The sequence below is a fragment of the Nannospalax galili genome, unplaced genomic scaffold (assembly GCF_000622305.1).
Source record: "Nannospalax galili isolate Female #2095 unplaced genomic scaffold, S.galili_v1.0 scaffold1436, whole genome shotgun sequence".
Classification (NCBI taxonomy): domain Eukaryota; kingdom Metazoa; phylum Chordata; class Mammalia; order Rodentia; family Spalacidae; genus Nannospalax; species Nannospalax galili.
Window position 1 is genome coordinate 262,180 of NW_008338997.1, and position 19,189 is coordinate 281,368.

The window sequence follows — 19,189 nt, forward strand, 5'->3', positions numbered from 1 at the left end:
CTGGAACTGAAGTTACAGACAGTTGTTAGCTGCCATGTGGGTGCTGGGATTCAAACCCTGGTCTTCTGCAAGAACATCCAGTGGTCTTAACCACTGAGCCATCTCTCCAGCCAGTCCTGGCAATATTTTTAAGAGAAATAATTTTTTATTTCCTAAAGGCCCCTTCTTTGTTTACTAACTGTTGGGAAACTGACAAGAACCAAAGACTTCTTCACCCTTGACTGGGATTTGCCCTGGTCTCTGAGAGCCACCCACTGTCTCCTGGCTGACCAGCCCAGGTGAAAACCAAAAGGATTTCTTTGAGAATCCAGAAGATCCGGCAGATGCCTGGAAAAAGGCCAGCAGACTATGGGGACAAGGGGACTGATGTCACAACACTTCCATTCCCACCCTACATGGCACTGTCCACTTGTGCACACAATTGGTATAAAAGATAAAGATAATGCACTTAGAACAATAAGAAAGCTGAGTGTGGTGGCACACGCCTTTAATCCCAGCACATGGGAGGCAGAGACAGGCGGGTCTCTGTGAGTTCCAGGCCAGCCTGGGCTCCACAGGGACAAAGTAAGTTCCCGGGGAGCTCCCAAAAAAAAAAAAAAAAAAAAAAAAAAAAGAAAAGGAAAGAAAGCTGAGCAAGCTGAGAAGCAAGTCAGCAAGCAGTGCACCTTGTGGTCTACATAGCTAGCCTGATCTCTAGAGCAAGTTCCAGGACAGCTAAGGCTACAGGAAGATCCTGTCTCAAAAAACAAAAACACACATTCATGAACATGATAAACAATAAAGGTTGGGGCTGGGTATGTTGTTCAGTGGGTAGAGTGCTCCTGTAGCATACAGGAAGCTCTAGGTCCTGCCTCCAGCACTGCATAAATCTAGGGTGGTGAGCACACCTGTCGTTCCAGCACTTGACAGGTAGAGGAAGGAGGATCAGGAGTTCAAGGGCAGCCTGAGCTACACAGCAAGTTTGAGGCCACCTGGGCTACATGAGATCCTAACTTGGGGGTAGGAGGAAACTGGCAAGGCCAGGAGGCTGGATGCAGTGACTTATGTCTATAACCGAGAACTTGGGAAGACTAAGGTAGGATGTCAGTGAGTTTGAGGCTAGTTTGGGTTATACTTGTGAGTTCCAAGCCATCCTGGGCTACAGAATGGGACTCTATCCCAGAAGAAAAATAAATAAGAGATCCAGGTGTGATAGTGCACACTTGTCATCCCTGTACTAGGAAGGTGGAGGCTAGAGGATCAGCAGTTCAAGGTCATCCTCAGCTATGTAGAGAGTTTGAGACCTTGCCTCAAAACAAACAACAAACAAACAAACAAACGGGCTGGAGACATGTCTCAGTGATTAAGGCCCTGCTGCTCTTGCAGAACACCTAGGTTTGGTTCCCAGCCACCATATGGTGGCTAACTGTAACTATAACTGTAACTATAGTTCCAAAGGATCCAATGCCTTCTTCTGGCCTCTGCAGGCACTGCATGCATAGGTGTACTTACATACATGCAGGCAAAACACTCATACACATAACAATAAGAAATTAGAAAAAATATGGTGTGGAAAAAAATGTTATGGACTTCAGGTTATTTTATTTTATATATTTTTTTGGTCTTTTTGAGATGTCTCTCTGTAGCCCCAGCTGTCCTGGAACTCACTATGTAGACGAGGCTGGCCTTAAACTCACAAGATCTGCCTGCCTCTGCCTCCTAAGTGCTGGAACTACAGGCATGCGCCACTATGCTCAGCTTGCTTGCTTGCTTGTTTTTTGAGACAGGTTCTACCTGGAGCCCAGGCTGGCCCGAAAGTTGTTAAGTCAGCTAGGGCTGGCTCCTCAAACTCACAAAGATCTGCCTGCCTCCTGAATGATGAGATTAAAGATATGTGCCACCCTGCCATGCCCATTGCGTCTATTTTTTTGAAAGCTTAAAGAATTGCAAAATGGGGGGTTAGACAGATGGCCCAGTGGTTAAGAGCACTGGCTGCTTTTGCAGAGAACTCAGGTTTGAGTCTCAGGACCCACAGCTGGCCTGAAACTCACATATTAGGCTGGCTTTGAACTCATAGAGATCCGCTAGAGTACCCTTTAAACATTAAAAGCCACAAATAGGGTTGGTGAGATGGCTTAGTGGGTAAAGGCACTTACCACTAAGTCTAATGACCTGAGTTCCACCCTGGGACCCAGATGGTGGAAGGAGAGAACCACTTTGCAAGTTATGTTCTGACCTGCACACATATGCTCAGGCATGCTGAATGCATGCATACACACAATGAATAAATAAAAATGTAATAAAAAATTAGCCAGGCGTGGTGGCACATGCCTTTAATCCAAGCACTTGGGAGGCAGAGGCAGGTGGATCTCTGTGAGTTCAAGGCCAGCCTAGTCTACATAGCGAGTTCCAGGTCAGCTGGGGCTTCAGGGAGACCCTGTTTCAAAAAGACCAAAAAAAAAAAAGCCACGTGTCTCTACTTTTTCTTTTTTGCAGCCCATAGAATTTTACTGATTTATGCCCAATATTAAATGCATACTAATCTACAATTCTTTTAAAGTTTTATTAGTGGTCTGGAGAGATGGCTCAGCCTTTAAGGGCACTGACTGCTTTTGCAGAGGACCTGGGTTCAATTCCCAGCATCCACATGGTGGCTAACAATTGTCTGCAACTCCAATTCCAGGGATTCCAACACCCTCTTCTGTCCTCCTTGGGCAATGCATGAAACAGGTGCCCTACCTACATGCAGGCAATACACACATACATATAAAATAAAATAAATAAAACATTTTAATAAAAAGTTTTATTAAAGCCGGAGGGGTGGGGTGGCACACATCTTTAATCCCAGCACTCGAGAGGCAGAGGCAGGCAGATATTTGTGAGTTTGAGGCCAGCCTGATCTACATGGTGAATTCTAGGCCAACTGGGAGACTCTGTCTCAAAAAGACCAAAAAAAAAAAAAAAGTTTTATGAGCACGTGTTAATTTTACATAATAATGAGTTTCATTATGATTTTAAAAACATTTTAACTTTTAAATATTTTATTTATTTGCATTTTATGTGTATGAGTATATTGCCTGCGTGTAAGTGCACCCATGTCCTGTGTCATGCAATGCCCACTGAGGTCAGAAGAGAGCACTGGAGTCCCCTGGAACTCGAGTTATGGATGGGTGTTACCTGCCATGTGGGTGCTGAGAATCAAACCTGGGTCCTCTGAAAGAGCAGTCAGTGCTCTTAACCACTGAGCCAACTTTTTTTTCTAATACAGGGTCTTATGTAGCCTGGCTGGCCTGGAACTTCCTAGGTAGGCCAGGTTGGCCTCCAACTCACAGAGCTCCATCTGCCATGCCTCCCAAGTGCTGGAATTAAAGACATGAGCCACAACACCAGCTAGCCATCATGGGGACCCTTGCCTGTGACCCCACTTGAACCTAGTGATCCCCTACAGGCCCTGCCTCCTAATTGATGTACTGTAACAAGGTAACAGGAACCCTAAGGGGTTAAAAACGTGACTAGGAAATCCCAAGGCAGGGATGGGATTGAGGGTGCGGGTGAAAATTGCCTGAAGCAGAATTGCCCAGAGAGGAAAAGATGATTTCCTGCCAATGCCCATCTATATCTGTGTATTCCCGGGTCCTGTTCAGTCTTCTCTATAAATGGGAATGCTGCCACCAGGCCAGGTAGCAAGCTGAGATTTGTTTTTCCTTCTTCCCAGCTCTGGCCAAAACTGTGAATAAGCCCATTTCCTTATTTATTTATTTATTTATTTATTATTTACTTATTTATTTACTTTTTGTGTTTTTGAGACAGGGTTTCCTTGTAGTCCCAGCTGTCCTGGAACTCACGAAGATCAGCTATGTAGACCAGGCTGGCCTTGAACTCACAAAGATCCGCCTGCCTCTGCCTCCCAAGTGCTGGGATTAAAGGCGTGCACCACCACACCACACCCAGCTAGCCCATTTCCTTTTACCAGCTCCTGTCTCTGTTTTTCCTTAAAGCTGTGAGCAGATGACTTTAGATTCTGGGATAAAACATCAAGGGTTGAGACTTCAACATAAGAATGTGTGGAGTGTGTGTGGTGTGTGTGTGTGTGTGTGTGTGTGTGTGTGTGTATACACACAATTCAGTTCATATTGGCAAAATGTGAGACTTGCACTTCTGAAAACCTGAAGTTGGGGCTGGAGAGATGGCTTAGTGGTTAAGAGCACTGGTTGCTCTTACAGAGGCCCTGGGTTCAGTTCCCAGCACCCACATGGCAGCTAATAACCATCTGTAACTCCAGTTCCAGGGGATCTGACATCCTCTTCTGACCTCCGTGAGTACTGCACAGCACAGGTGCACTTCCACATATGCAGGCAATACTCATACACACACCTTTGATCCGAGCACTCGGGAGGCAGAGGCAGGTGGATCTATGTGAGTTCAAGGCTAGCCTGGTCCACATAGTGAGTTCCAGGCCAACTGAGGCTATGACCCTGTTTCAAAAAGACCAAAAAAAAAAGTTAAGAATTGCTAAATGATGGGCTGGGGTGTAGCTCAGCAGCAGAGCTCTTACCTAGAGTGCATAAGGACCTGAGTTTAATCTCCAGCACTCTACACACACAAAAAGATAGCAAGAAACTCAATAAGAAGCAGAGGGCTAGGGCTCAGTGGGTACAGCGCTCACCTAGCACACCTGAGGCCCTGGGGTCCATCTCCAGCACCACGTCAATCTGGCATGGTGATACATGCCTGTCATCCCAGCACTTGGGAATTGAAGGCAGGAGGACCAGACGTTCAAGGTCATCCTCAGCTATGTAGAGTTCAAGGCCAGCCTGGGCTACATGAGACTCTGCCTTGAAAAAAAAGGGAAAAAAGACACAAAGGCAGCAGCATTATCTGTGGATTTATTAAGTCCTTTTACCGTCTAAGAAATGATGACAAAAAGAGAATACTTCATTTATGTGTAATACTGTCTTTATGGACGTACCGCAGTCACAAAGTGACATTAAAACTCTTGAGTATAAGTGAGAAGAGAACAGGGACCAGCATCTGGCCTTGGCAACCCACAGGGAGAAGCAGCAGCAGAGTGACATGGACTTATCTGAAGGGTCATGCACTTGGGGATCAGAGATGCTAGTGCTTCAGCTTGACTACCGACTTTTGAAGCTGCCCTAGGCTGTGAGCCTCCCTCAGACACCAGCAGCTGTCTCCAGTCAGCTTGAGTTTTGTTTTACACACATACATACTGCTTTTGTCTCTCCATCCATCCATTTATTCCTCATCCATCCTTCATCTGCCAGTCCATCCACTCATCTATTCATCCAACCCCCACCTAGTCACTCATCCATCCATTCAACCACCCACCCATCTTGTTTTCTTATACCACCTTAAAATCTCAGACAACTCCCTTCACCAAAACTCAAAGCAAACAAGTGTCCGTCCATCAAGCCCGTAAGCCTACTGGTCCAGGAGAGAGGCTAGCCCTTTCCTTCGGTTCACAAGCCTCAACTCTGCCCTGCTGACGTTTGGCTTCAAAGCCCTGTGGGCCCAGAGAAACGGGATGGGAAAGGGGAGGACACATGCTTGGCAGGGCACTTCCTCCCCATCTCAAGGCACATTTAGAAGCCATTTCCTTATAAAGAACAGGAACAAGAAAGAAAATCGTGTTGAGACTGTGGAGAGGGAAGAAATAAAGCCACGAAGAAGGAAATTGTAGCCGGTATGTTGTGCCGTTTCCTAGAGGCTCTGTCCCGGGAAATTCCAGGAAATGTTTTTTTCCCTTCTTAAAACAAAAACAAAACAACAAAAACTCCAGCTAGCCCTTGTTTGATTTTCTGCAAAGCCTGTCTCTTTAAACTAGCACTAGGCATTCTCTGAGGCCAGCCAAATTATAATCGGGCACACATGGGCTTTGGAACGCCCCCCCAGGCTTAGTCAGTATTGCATACTCTGTTTACTTTCATTTGAGGAGAGAAATTCTGGAACAGGAAAAGGACAGCCCTGTGACTTACTGCAGTTCTGGGCTCTGGATGCTGGGGGCTACTCTGACAACTGGCTTTTTTTCTTTTCCTCTGTAGGTTTGGAAGATTTTCTAGGAAAAGTTTCCGTGTGTCAAGCTTCCCTATTCCCCGTGGGGGTGTCTGCATCATTTTCTCCTTGGGAATCAGTCAGTAACAAGTCACAAAAGCTACCAGGGCTGCAGGGTCTTGAGCCCCCAACCTGAATGTGTTTGGGGGATACAGGTAATAAAAATTGCCAATTTTACCTGAATGAGGGGTGGCCTGGGAAGGACAGAACTTGTTTAGTGAAGCAACCAGGAGAGACAACCGCCACCCCAGAAAGCTGCTTGGGGGTGGTGGTGGTGGAGTCAGTGGACAAAACTGTATTATACACTAGACAATGCAATGTGGCTGAGAAAGGGCAGTGGGCAGGGCCTCTTGCTTACTAACATTCAGGATGCTAAGAACAGAGGAATAGAGCATTCCAGTGACCTTGGAATTTGGCAACTCCAGATTCCCTCCTCCCCTGACAATGATGCAAAAATACATTATTTTTCCCTTTCTTGCCCCCACTCCTCCCACAATTGCTGGCGGACTGTTTTTCATGTCCTCCATTAAAAAAAAACCCACACCCTGGCGTCAGCCACAGACGCCTATTCCAATGACAAAGTAGCTTGGCTTTCTGGCAGTTGTGGCTTTGAACCTGGAGCTGGGAAAAGGCCTCTTGGAGCTGATATCTGGTGGATGTTGGAGCGCCCCTGGGGAAAGTAGAAGGAGGAGCAGGAGAACTGGGCTGGGGGAGGGGGGATGTTCCAGGACAGACAAGACAGAGACAAGAAAGGAGGAGGATGGATGGTTGGCTCTGGGGCTGAGCCTCCACTGGGGCTCTTCTGGCCTCTCCCTTCTATTTATTCTTCAGCCGACGATGACGCTGGACTCTCGTAGTCTGACATTGGGGCAAACTGCAAATGAGAGGAAGAAATTCTTTTTTGGCGTCCTTTCAAATCCTTCTGGGGAGGAAACTTGCTCTGGATCTAGAGGGGGGGTTGAGGTCCCTGGCCTTCAAGAAAAATTGCACCTTGTCACATGAAGGTGGGGGAAGAGATGGCAAGGGATGACAGTAGAGACTAGGGATGAGGGAGGGAGACCTCTGCACTGAGCCCTGGACCAAGTCAAGAAGCCTACCCAGGAGAGGGGCAGCATGAATTATGGGGGAACAGCCAGTGCAAAGGCCCTGGGGCAGGATCAAAGGAGCAGTGAGAAAGGTTGTCATGTGACCTCAGCCACTCAGGAAGTTGAGGCAGGAGGATCATAATCTTGAGGCAAACTCAGATAACATGGGAAAACCCCTGTCTTGAAAAACAAAACAAAACCCTTGGAGCTGGAAAGATGGCTCGGCAGTTAAAAGCACTGGCTGCTCTTGCAGAGGACCCAAGCTCAGTTCCCAGCAACCACATGGCAGCTAACAACCATCTGTAAATCCAGTTCCAGAGGATCCCACAACACTTCTGACCTCTGTGGGCACTGCACGACATGGGTGTACCTACACATGTGCAGGCAATACACTCATACACATAAAATAAAAATAATAAATAAAATATTAAGGAAAAACAAAAACCCAAAATATTGTTTTATGAAAAACAATATTTTAAAAAATATTTTATTATTATTTTTATTTTATGTGTGTCTATTGCCTGCATGTAGGTAAGTGTCCCGTGTCATGCAATGCCCGAGGAGGACAGAAGAGGCTGTCGGATCCCCTCGAACTGGAGTTATGGACAGTTATTAGGTGCCATGTCAGTGCTGGGAGGGATCCGAATGTGGGTCTTCTGCAAGAACAGTCAGTGTTCTTAACCACAGAGTCATCTCTCCAGTCCCTTTTTAAAAAAATATTTTAGAAAAACAATATTATTGTGGAGGGTTCAAGAAATGATGCTTACAAGATAGTGTAAGTCCACTGCTGAGCAACCCACCAGCCTCTCACTGGGGGATTCTAGGCAGGGGGCTCTACCTATGAGCCATGCACCCATCCCCTCACTGGGGGGTTCTAAGCATAGGCTCCACCTATGAGCCATGCACCTAGCCCCTCACTGGGGAATTCTAGGCAGGGGCACTGTCTCTGAATGACACCCTGACGCCCCTTACTGGGGGATTCTATGCAGGGACTCTATCACCGAACCAGATCCCCAGCGCCTCACTAGGGGAATCTAGGCAGGGGCTCCCTTCATCTCTGAGGCATGCTCCCAGCCCCTCACTGGGGGATTCTAGGCAGGGACTCTCCTACCACTGAGCCCCACCTCCCGAGCAGGGATGGGGACTCACTGAACACTTGATGTTCATTCGAGAGTACAGCATGGATGCAATCTCGCTCTGCCCGGCATCCAGGGCCACCATCAGTGCCGTGCTCCCATCCTGCAAAGAATACTCAGCTATAAGGGCTGGAGATATGGCTTAGTAGTTAAAAGCACCGGCTGTTCTTGCAGAAGACCCAGCACCCACAAGGTGGTTAACATGCAGGCAATACACTCATCATAAAATTAAAATAATAAATAATTAAAAAAAGAAATTCAGCTATGGCGACAACCCTGGGTGCAATCCATGCCCCCTGGGAGCCTGTGTGGGGACTCACGCGGTCTGCTAGTGAGATGTTGCAGCTCGGCACCGCCAGCAGGAGCCCTGTGATCTCTTTGTGTCCATGTTCACATGCACACATGAGGGCCGTGGAGCCATCCTCATCCTGCACGTTCACATCTGCCTCACAGGACAACAGTGCTTTGACAACATCTACCCGACCATGGCTGACTGCGAGCATCAGGGCTGTCTGTCCTGCCTGGGGTAACAAGGGAATAGGGTTATGGTCTACAGAGGCTCCACGGTATCAGACTCCTGCTCTGGAACCAACCACAGCTCCCAAGTACTCTGACATTAACATGCCTCCCCCACTTCTTTTTCTTTTAAATTTATTTATTAAAATATTTGTTTTTATTTTATATGTACGAATGTATCGCCTGAAAGTATGTAAGTGTACCCATGTCGTGTAATGTCCAGAGAGGTCAGAAGTAGGCGTCAGACCCCCGGAACTGGAGTCACGGAGAGTTGTTAGCTCCCATGTGCGTGCTGGGAACTGAACCCAGGTCCTCTGCAAGAGAAGTCAGTGCTTTCAATTGCTAAGCTCCAGGCCCTAAATTAATTTACTTTTATTTAATTTTTAATTTTTTTTGTTTGTTTGTTTGTTTGTTTTTTTGAGACAGGGTCTCCCTGTAGCCCCAGCTGTCCTGGAACTCACTATGTAGACCGGGTAGGCCTTGAACTCACAGAGACCCGCCTGCCTCTGCCTCCCAAGTGTTGGGATTGGATTAAAGACGTGCGCCACCATGCCCAGCTAAAAATGTATAGCCCAAGCTGGCCTCGAACTCCCGGTCCTCCTGCCTCTGTCTCTTCAGCATATCCTACTGTCATGTGCCACCATACCGGCTTACTTTTATTTTATATGTATGAATGTATTGCTTGCATGTACCCATGTGTGCCATGCCTGTGGAGGATAGAAGAGGGAGTTGGATTCCCTGGAATTGGAGTTACGGATGGTTGGAAGGTTGTTAGCTGCCACGTGGGTGGGAATCGAACCCTCTGTAGGAACAGCCAGTGCTCTTAACTGCTTAGCCAGCTCTCCAGGTGCTCCAACCCCAATTTACAGGTTAAACAATCCCTTTCAACCACGTAGACTCTGCCGTATGTTCCTCCTTCACTGGCTCCCTGTCCCCAAGGTTTCAGCTTACACAGTTCTACCTCACCAAGTTCTCCCTGGCTGGATCCACCTGGATGCTCACCTACCATAGATTCCCAACTCATAGGTATAAATATATATAAAAATGTATCCAACTAAGATCTGTATACATTTCTGTGTATCAGTTACATCTCGATAAACAGTTAAAAACTAGTGTTCAACAGTGGATGAATAGATAATACAAACTGAGGTCTAAACACACGATAGATTACTTAGACCTTTAGCCAGGAATAGTGGTTCAATGCCTTTAATCCCAGCACTCAGTCTATACGGTGAATTCCAGGCCAGCCCTGGCTACACAGGATGTTCTGGAACTCACTATATAGCTGAGGATGATCTTCAACATCTAAATCTCCTGCTTCTAGTTCCAGAGTGCTGGGATGACAAGCACGCAGCACCTCTGTAAAAGGAAAGGAAAAACTAAGAAGGGAGGATAGGAAAGTGGGAGGGAAGAAGAAAAAGGAAAAGAGATGAAAATTCAAAGGCCTGTGACAGGCTGTGACCCCGGTACTCAGGAGGCTGAGGAAGGTGGATCACATAGAAGAGGTCTGCCGGGGCAGTTCAAGGCCAGCCGGGGCAACTCGGTGGGACCCTGTCTTAAATTAAAATGTAGGGGGCTAGAGAGATGGCTCAGCACTGGCTGCTCTTGCAGAGGACTTGGATTTGGTTCCCAGCAGCCACATGGCAGCTAACAAATGTCTATAACCCCAGTTCCAGGGGATCCGACGCACTCTTCTGACCTTCGTATGTGTGTAAGTGTATGATGCGGATGCAGTTGCACACATACAGGTAATACACATAAATTAAAAGTAATAAAATATTAAAGATTAAAAAGTAGCTGGGTGTGGTGGCGCACGCCTTTAATCCCAGCACTTGGGAAGCAGATCTCTGTGAGTTCGAGGCCAGCCTGGTCTACATAGTGAGTTCCAGTTCAGCTGAAGCTACAGAGAGACCCTGTCTCAAAAAGACAAAAAAAAAAAAAAGTAAAAAGAGGGCCAGGCATGGTGGTGCACGCCTATTAATCTATTAATCCCAGCATTTGGGAGGCAGAGGAAGGTGGATCTCTGTGAGTTCGAAGCCAGCCTGGTCTACATAGCAAGTTCCAGGCCAAATGGGGCTAGAGGGAGACCTTGTCTCAAAAAAACAAACAGAAAAAATAAAATTAAATAAATAAACAAACAAACAAACAAATAAACAGGACTGGGGAGGTAATTCGATAGGGAAAGCGTTTGCCTTACAAGCAGGAAGGCCTGAGTTTCATCCTCAGAACCCTTGTGAAAATAAGCTGGACATGGTGGCATGTGCTTGTCCTCACAGCACTGGGAGGGCTCTGGGGAGTGAGTCTAGGTGAATGGAGTTCTAGGTTTACTGATGCCAGTTTGGGCTGTATGAGACCCTGTCTCAAAACACTAAAAAGAACAGGCTGTCAAAATAGCTCAGTGAGTCAAGAAGCTTGCTGCTAAGCCTGAAAACCTGAGTTCAATCCCTGGCAGAAAGAGAGAACTGACTCCCGCAAGTTGTCCTCTGATTCCATACTGCGCTGTGGAACAAGTGCCCTCACCCTAATAAATATAATTATAAAAAACAAATAATAAATAAATAAATAATAAAGGAACGAAGGCCACCTAGGTATGCAGCAACCCTGTACCTGGCTTGCTTTGGCGTTGACGTCCCCAAGCCGGAAGAGCTGGAGGACAGTTTCAATGTCCTCTTGGGTCTTCAGGGTGGCCAGGGCAGTGAGCATGATAGGGCTGTAGCCGGCACGGTTCAGCTTGTCCACCTGACAAACACCTGTGTGGGAGGGTGGGACGGGATGGGTGTGAGCCTTGACAACCACTGGCAGCCTTGCCCCCTCCCTGTGTGTTGAAGCCTTCATGTCCATGTGTACACACCTGTGTAGAGGCCAGAGTTCAACCCTCAAGAGCCATCCGCCTTTTTTTTTTTGAGACTGGGTCTCACTATGTATCTTGGCTGACCTGCAACTCACTACATAGACCAGGCTGGACTGGAACTCACAGAGATCCATCTGCCTCTGCCTCCTCAGTGCTGGGATTCAAGGTGTGCCCACTCTGCCCAGCCACCCTTTATTTCATTTAATTAATTAGTTAATTAATTAATTAATTAATTTATTTATTTATTATGAGGTAGATGGCTACTGCATGTGGAGATCAGAGGACAACTTGCAGGAATCTGTTCTCTCCTTCCACCACCTGTGTCCTGGAGATTGAAATCAAGTGGTCAGGCTTGGTAGTGAGCACCTTTGCCTGCTGAACCACCTCAATGCCCCCTTGCTTTTGAAGAAACTTCATGTAGGGGGCTGAAGAGATGGCTCAGCGGTTAAGAGCACTGCTCTTGCAGAAGACCTGGGTTCAATTCCCAGCACCCATGTGGCGGCTACAAACTGTCCTTAACTCCAGTTCCAGGGGAATTCAAAGCCCTCTTCTGACCTCCGTGGCATTGCATGACACAGGTGCACTCACATAAAAAAAATAAACCAGGTGTGTGTATAGTATATATGTATGTGTGTGTGATTTTTGTGCACCTGTGCATGTGTGTAGAGGCCAGAGGTTGAAGTCAGGTGTTTTCTTCAATTGCTCTCCACCTTGTTTTTTTAGTCTTTCAATGAACATGGAGCTCACTGATTGGCTAGACTGGCTGGGCAGGGAGCTTCTGTCTCTGCCTCCTCAGAGCTGGGATTACACTCCACCATGCCCTTTTTGAGACAGGGTCTCTCTGTAGCCCCAGCTGGCCTAGAACTCACTATGTAGACCAGGCTGGCCTTGATCTCACAGAGACCTGCCTGCCTCTGTCTCATGAGTGCTGGGCACCACACCCAGTATATTATTAATTTTTAATTATTTGTATGTGTGTCTGGGTTTCTGCACACCAAGTGCAGTGCTGAAGTCACAGGCTGCTATGAGCTGCCTGACATGAGTGCTGGAAACTGAACTCAGGTCCTCTGCAAGAGCAGTTTGTGCTCTTAACCCCTAAGTCACCCATCTTATATTTTGAGGCAGGGTTCAGGTTCAGGGTCTCACCAATTCAGCTAGACTGGCTGGCCAGTGAGCTCCAGAGATCCTTCTGTTTCCACCCCCAACCCCAAGCCTAGGATTATTATTTATTTATTTTTGGTCTTTTTGAGACAGGGTCTCCCTGTAGCCCCAGCTGTCCTGGAACTCACTATGTAGACCAGGCTGGCCTTGAATTCACAGAGATCCACCTGCTCCCGCCTCCCGAGTGCTGAGATTAAAGGTGTGCACCACCACGCCCGGCCCCAGCCTAAGATTATAAGCACAGGCCCCATATCCAGTTTTTTTTAAAACATGGGTGATGGGGGAATCCAAATCCAGGTCCTCATGTCTGCATAAAAACCACTTTATCCATGAGCTGTCTCACCAGCCCCGACCTTGTGTTTTGAGACGGGGTCCCAGACTGGCTTGGAGCTAAGCAGGCTAGGCCAGTGTTGGGACACCAGTATGCCTTCCAGCATAGTGCTGAAGGAGTCTCCCAGCACATGGGGAGGCAAAGCCTCCTCCATCAGACTGGAGAATTGAACCTCCTCTAATAAACTGGAAAGGTGGTGCTTCCTTCATCAGACTCTAAGGGCTGCAGTCCCCGCCCACCACCCAAGGAGGGGAGCATCTTCCTGTCAGACCAGGAGGGTAAGCCTGGGAAGCTGACTATGTCATCTAACCACCAGGCTGGGTCCTGCCTGCTTACCACTGTCCAGTAGCTGTCGCACCACAGGAAAGTTGGCATGTGACACAGAATAGTGCAGTGCGGTGTTGCCATTGCTATCGGCGATGTTGACCACGTAGTCTAGCAGTCGAGCAGACATGGCTCGGAAGGTGACCAAGTGTCGGCGCACCAGCTCTGGGTGTGCATCACTGCGGCAGGCCAGACGCAGCCACTCCTGGAGCACTGTAGTGTAAGCCACTTTCTGCAGTAGAGACAGGCAGGGTGAGGACAGGGACAGGCCACCCCTTCTTCACAGACCCACCTTGAGGCACAAACAGGGACACCCTAAGCTGGGCAGTAGGGCACAAGTCTGTGACCCTGGCACTCAGGAGCTGAGGCAGGAGGATGTGAGTTCAAGGCCAAACTGGGATACTTACTGAGAAGTTATCTCAAAAAAACCAAGGCTGAGGGGGCTGGAGAGATGAGTCATTGGTTAAGAGCACTGACTGCTCTTGCAGCCACCAATATTGTGGCTAGCAACCATCCATAACTCCAGTTTCAGGGAATTCAACACTCTCTTCTGACCTTGAAGGGCATTGCACGGCACGGGTGCACTTACATACAAGCAGGCAATACACTCATTCACATAAAATAAAAATAAGTAAAATATTAAAAACAAACAAACAAAAACCAAGCCTAAAGGGCTGGAGAGATGGGTCATTGGTTAAGAGCACTGGCTGCTCTTACAGAGGGCCCGGGTTCAAGTCCCAGGACCCACATGGCAGGTAACAACTGTCGATAATTCCAGTTCCAGGGGAATTCGATACCTTCTTCTGACCTCCCTGGGCATTGCACAACATGGGTGTACTTACACACATGCAGGCAATACACTTGTACACATAAAATAAGAAAAATAAATAAATAAATAAAAAAAAACCCAAAACCAAGCCCAAAAGTGAAAGCCAAGCATGATCTAGGTCACCCTGGTCTATATAGAGAGTTCCAGGCCAGGTGGGGCAGACAATATATACATAAAATAAAATAAGCTGGGAGTAGAGGAAGAGGTGCCTGTCTGTGATCCCAGCACTCTGGAGGTGGAGGCAGGGGGTCACCACCAGTTAGAAGCCAGTTGGTGCTACACAGCAAGGCTCAAAAATCAAAAAACGGAAGCTGGAGAGATGGTTCAACGGTTAAGAGCACTGTCTGCTCTTGCAGAGGACCTGGGTTCAGTTCCCAGCACCCACATGGCAGCTAACAACTATCTATAACTCCAGTTCCAGGGGATCCAACGTCCTCTTCTGGCCTCTTTGGGCAATGCATGCATGTGGTGCACTTACATACATGTAGGTAAAACACTCATAAAATAAAAATAAACAAACAAAAGGACAGGCCAGGTGGCACATGCCTTTAATCCCAGCGCTTGGGAGGACAGGAAGCTGAGTCTCTATTGAGTTTGAGGCAGATCTCTGTGGGTTTGAAGCCAGCCTGGTCTACATAGTAAGTTCCAGACTAGCTGGAGCTATAAAGAGACCCTGTCTCAAAACAAAACAAGGGACTTGGGCTGTGGTGCAGTGGGTAGAGCACTTGCCTGGTATGCACAGAGCCCTTGGTTCCATCCCCAGCACCACACAAACAAGGTGTAGTGGTACACACCTGAAATCCTAGCACTCAGCGAGTAGAGGCAGGAGGATCAGGAGTTCAAAGTTATCCTCTGCTAAACAGTGACTTTAAGGCCCATCTGGGCCATATATCCCCCCACAAAAAAGAGGAGACAAAAAGAAAAGAAAAACAAATCCCAAAAAGCTATGGCACCCTTCATAGTACCCTTCACCCTTGACAGCAGTATAGACATACTAAGGAGAGGTGTAGACACTTCTGTCCCTTGGAGGGAAGTGTATGCTCAGTCCTAGATATGATCTTCAAAGACAATCAATTATAGGTAAAGTTCAAAAAACAAAAGCATGGGGCCGGGCATGGTGGCGCACTCCTTTAATCCCAGCACTTGGGAGGCAGAGGCAGGTGGATCTCTGTGAGTTCAAGGTCAGCCTGGTCTACATAGTGAGTTCCAGCTCAGCTGGGGCTACAGGGAGACCCTGTCTCAAAAAGACCAAAAAAAAAAACCAAAAACAAAACAACAAAAAAACCCAAAAAGTATGCCATCCTCCCTAACACCCCCAAAATACAAACCCTAGGCCAGGTTGGGTCCTTGGGCAACTGTGGACCCCACTCCCAGTACCCGAACTCAAGCCCAATCCACCACTAAGCTACACCCTTGGATGCCTGGATCCTCTCTGGGTAGGTACAGAGGAACTCCAAGGGTGAGGGAAGTGGGCACAACAGGGATGGAGTGTGCCCTTGGGCCTGGGGCTCAACCATACCAGCTCACGCTCTGTGAGGGCGTTGGGGTTGTCCAGGTATTTCTCCAGGGCCAGGCAGGCTGATATAAGGTCAGGACTGAGCTCCATCCTGCCAGTAGAAGACAAGAGGAAGTTTATGTTATTGTACCATTTATTTATTACAATTTCGCTGTAGCCCCAACTACGGAGAATGCCCCTGCTTCTGCCTCCTGACTGCTGGGATTAAAGGCAATGCTCCACCACACCTGGCTTATTTTCCTTTTTGAGATAGGTTCTAATCCTGTTTCCACCTCCTGAGTGCAGGGATCTTGGGTGTGTGGCAACCACACGTGGCTAAAGGCAAGTTTATTGCCAGAGCTGGTGGCACTCACTTGGATTCCCAGCTACTCTATAGATGGAGGCAGGAGGATTGCAGGTTCAAGGGCAGCCTGGGATACAGAATGAGTTAAAGACCAGCTTGGGCAACTTCTAGCAAGACCTGTCTCTACATAAAAAGTATATAAAGAGCCCTGTAATGGTGTGTACCTTTAATCCCAGCATTCAGGGAGCAGAGGCAGGAGAATCTCTTGAGTTTGAGGCCTGCTTGGTCTACATAGGGAGTTCCAGGCCAGCCAGGACTATAGGACCTTGTCACAAAAATAAAACATAACAAACTTCCAGAAGGCGCCATGTTCAAAAGGAACAGGCGCTTGCTATGATGGAAGTGACTGGTAAGAAGGCCTGATGGCAGGATTCCAGGCTGGAGCCCACCCACCCTTTACCCACTCAGACAACCAACCGGATTTCCTCCTCTGAGTTGGATCCCGATGCTGCCTCTGCTGTGGGTACATACTGAGATTCCCGAGAAAGCTGGCATTCTTGCCAGCTGGTCTTGCCGGTGGGCCCCAGAGGCCTGAGCTGAGGGCCTTCGGCTGTGGTTAGAACCCTGGCTGGTGGCTCTGGGGCTTCGTTCTCAGTGCTCTCGTTGTCTGAGAAGTTTTCAGCTGTGCTGGAATCTTCTGAGGATGACTCATACCTGAGGATGGTGGTGGTGAATACACAGGAATGTCTGATGGAACAGTTTGACTTCTCTGGCCTCAGTTTCTCCCTGCTTTGTGGTGCTGGGGATAAACCCAGGGTACTCCACATTAGGCAAGTAACTGTCCCTAAGCTCTCTCCCAGCCCCTCACTGGGGGATTCCAGGCATGTTTTTACCAATGACCCACACCCCCAGTCCTTCACTGGGGAATTCTAGGCAGGGGCTCTAATGCTGAGCCCCTGCCCTTGGCCTTTTTGTGTGTCCCCTGTGATGCTCCTCTATGGTTAAGCATCTCTGTAGGCAGTTAAAGATGACCTTGACCTCATGATCCTCCTGCCTCCACCTCTCAGGTGTTAGGATGTCAGGCACAATCCCCCAGCACATCTGGTTTCTGTGCTGCTGGGGATGGAGTCCAGGGTTTTCTGCATGCTAGGTGAGCACTCTGTTACCTGAACCACAGCCTCAGCCTTCGAGCGCCTGCTGCCCCGATTTCTAAGCACACCATATGAGAACTGTTGCTCATCATTGTCCATTGGGCCTGTAAAGCTCTACTGGGACAGTGAGCTGAATCAAGTTCCTTTGGGAGCACAGTGGGACCCACAGTCTGAAGTCGGGACAGGACCCTGAGCTGCTAAGTGAGCTCTGGCAATGTGCCCAATTTCACTGTCCTCACTTTCCTCCTCTTTCTACTGTGCTTTGATTCAGGGGCCTGGCTGGGCTGGTCTTCAGTGACAGGCCAATTTCCCATCCCAAATACCACAGGGTGAGGGACTTGGGGGATCCTTTTACCCGCCATTGACCCCCACAAACTGGAGGCTCCTGTGGTGGGCAGTGGGGTCTGCAGGTTCATCTGTCCTCTTCATGATGGACTGCACTCCTAAGGGGACTCCACCTAGGAAACAGGTAGGATGAGTGTCCCTCCATGTACAGTACATTCCAGCTGTCCCAGGTCCCCTCCCTCTGTACAAGTGTCTGCTTACCTGCACCCCCAGCCTCCTCTGACTCCTGCAAGGCCTCTGGTTTGGTGGGCTCCTTGCTGGTGGTCTCCCCTGTGGCCTTAGGGCCAGGGTTCTTCTCAGACTGTGGGGTCGGGGCTGGAGCCCAGGATGGCTCTGCAGGGGTGGCAGGAAAGAAACATCAAATGGAGGTCAAACAGTGCAACACTGGCTGGAGAGATGGCTCGGCAGTTCAGAGCACTGGCTGCTCTTGCAGAGGACCCGGGTTGTGTTCCCAGCACCCACATGGTGGCTGACAACAGTCTATAACTTCAGCTCCAGAGGAATCTGAAACCCTCTTCTGACCTCAGAAAATAAAAATAATAAAGGCCGGGTGTGATGGCATATGCTTTTAATCCCAGCACTCCAGATGTAGAGGAAGGTGGATCTCTGTGAGTTCAAGGCCAGCCTGGTGTACATAGTAAGTTCTATGCCAGCTGGGGCTACAGGGAGACCCTGTCTCAAGACCAATATATATATTTTATTATTTTAATTTTACGAGTATGAGTGTATTGCCTCCATGTAGGTAGGTGCACCCATGTCATACAATGCCCTCAGAGGTCAGAAGAGGGTTTCAGATTCCTCTGGAGATGGTTCGTAGCCACCATGTGGGTGCTGGGAATCGAACCCAGGTCCTTTGCAAGAGCAGTCAGTGCTCTTAACCACTGAGCCATTTCTCCAGTCCTCCCCTGAAATTTTTATTTTTTAATTTTTTTAATTTTTATTTTATGTATACGCATGTATTGCCTGCATGTAGGTAAGGGCACCCGTGTTGTGCAATGCCCACGGAGGACAGAAGAGGCTGTCAGAGCCCCTGGAACTGGAGTTACTGACTGTTGTCAGCTGCCATGTGGGTGCTGGGATTTGAATCCAGGTCTTCTGTAAGACAAGTCAGTGTTCTTAACCACTGAGCCATCTCTCTCATGTTATGTAATGCCCATGGAAGAGAGAACAGGCTGTCAGATCCCCTGGAACTGGAGTTATGGACAGTTGTCAGCTGCCATGTGGGTGCTGGGATTCAAACCCAGGTCTTTTGCAAGAACAACCAGTGTTCTTAACCCCTGAGCCATCTCTCCAGCCCCAGTCACTGGTCTTAACCGCTAAGCCATCTCTCCAGCCCCCCTCCCCTGGAATTTTTAAGGATAGTTTAGCTGTCATGTGGGTGCTGAGAGCTGAACCCAGATTCTCTGCAAGAGCAGCCAGTGCTCTTACCCACTAAGCCATTTCTCAGTCCCAAATAAAATATTAAAAAAACAAAAAACAACCAGGCGTGGTGGCGCACGCCTTTAATCCCAGCACTTGGGAGGCAGAGGCAGGCGGATCTTTGTGAGTTCGAGGCCAGCCTGGTCTACATAGCGAGTTCTAGGCCTGCTGGGGCTACAGGGAGACCCTGTCTC

At 48.3% G+C, this 19,189-nt stretch overlaps 1 protein-coding gene across 4 annotated transcripts in view; it reads right to left on the reverse strand.

Moving 5' to 3' along the window:
• Nucleotides 1–4,846: 4,846 nt before the first annotated feature.
• Kank2 (KN motif and ankyrin repeat domains 2) overlaps nt 4,847–19,189 on the reverse strand; it is a 42,774-nt gene continuing 28,431 nt past the window's right edge. For 2 of the 4 annotated variants that reach the window (XM_017798300.2, XM_029563774.1), the window contains exons 5-13: nt 17,778–17,909; nt 17,587–17,689; nt 16,558–16,794; nt 15,801–15,888; nt 13,465–13,684; nt 11,393–11,535; nt 8,590–8,790; nt 8,283–8,372; nt 4,847–6,922 (exon numbers count right to left, since the gene is read on the reverse strand). In XM_017798300.2, the coding sequence (XP_017653789.1) occupies nt 6,869–6,922; nt 8,283–8,372; nt 8,590–8,790; nt 11,393–11,535; nt 13,465–13,684; nt 15,801–15,888; nt 16,558–16,794; nt 17,587–17,689; nt 17,778–17,909 (1,268 nt within the window). In that variant the 3' untranslated portion in view covers nt 4,847–6,868. The remainder of the gene's footprint in view (nt 6,923–8,282; nt 8,373–8,589; nt 8,791–11,392; nt 11,536–13,464; nt 13,685–15,800; nt 15,889–16,557; nt 16,795–17,586; nt 17,690–17,777; nt 17,910–19,189) is intronic. The other 2 variants (XM_017798301.2, XM_029563776.1) reach the window with 2 other exon arrangements.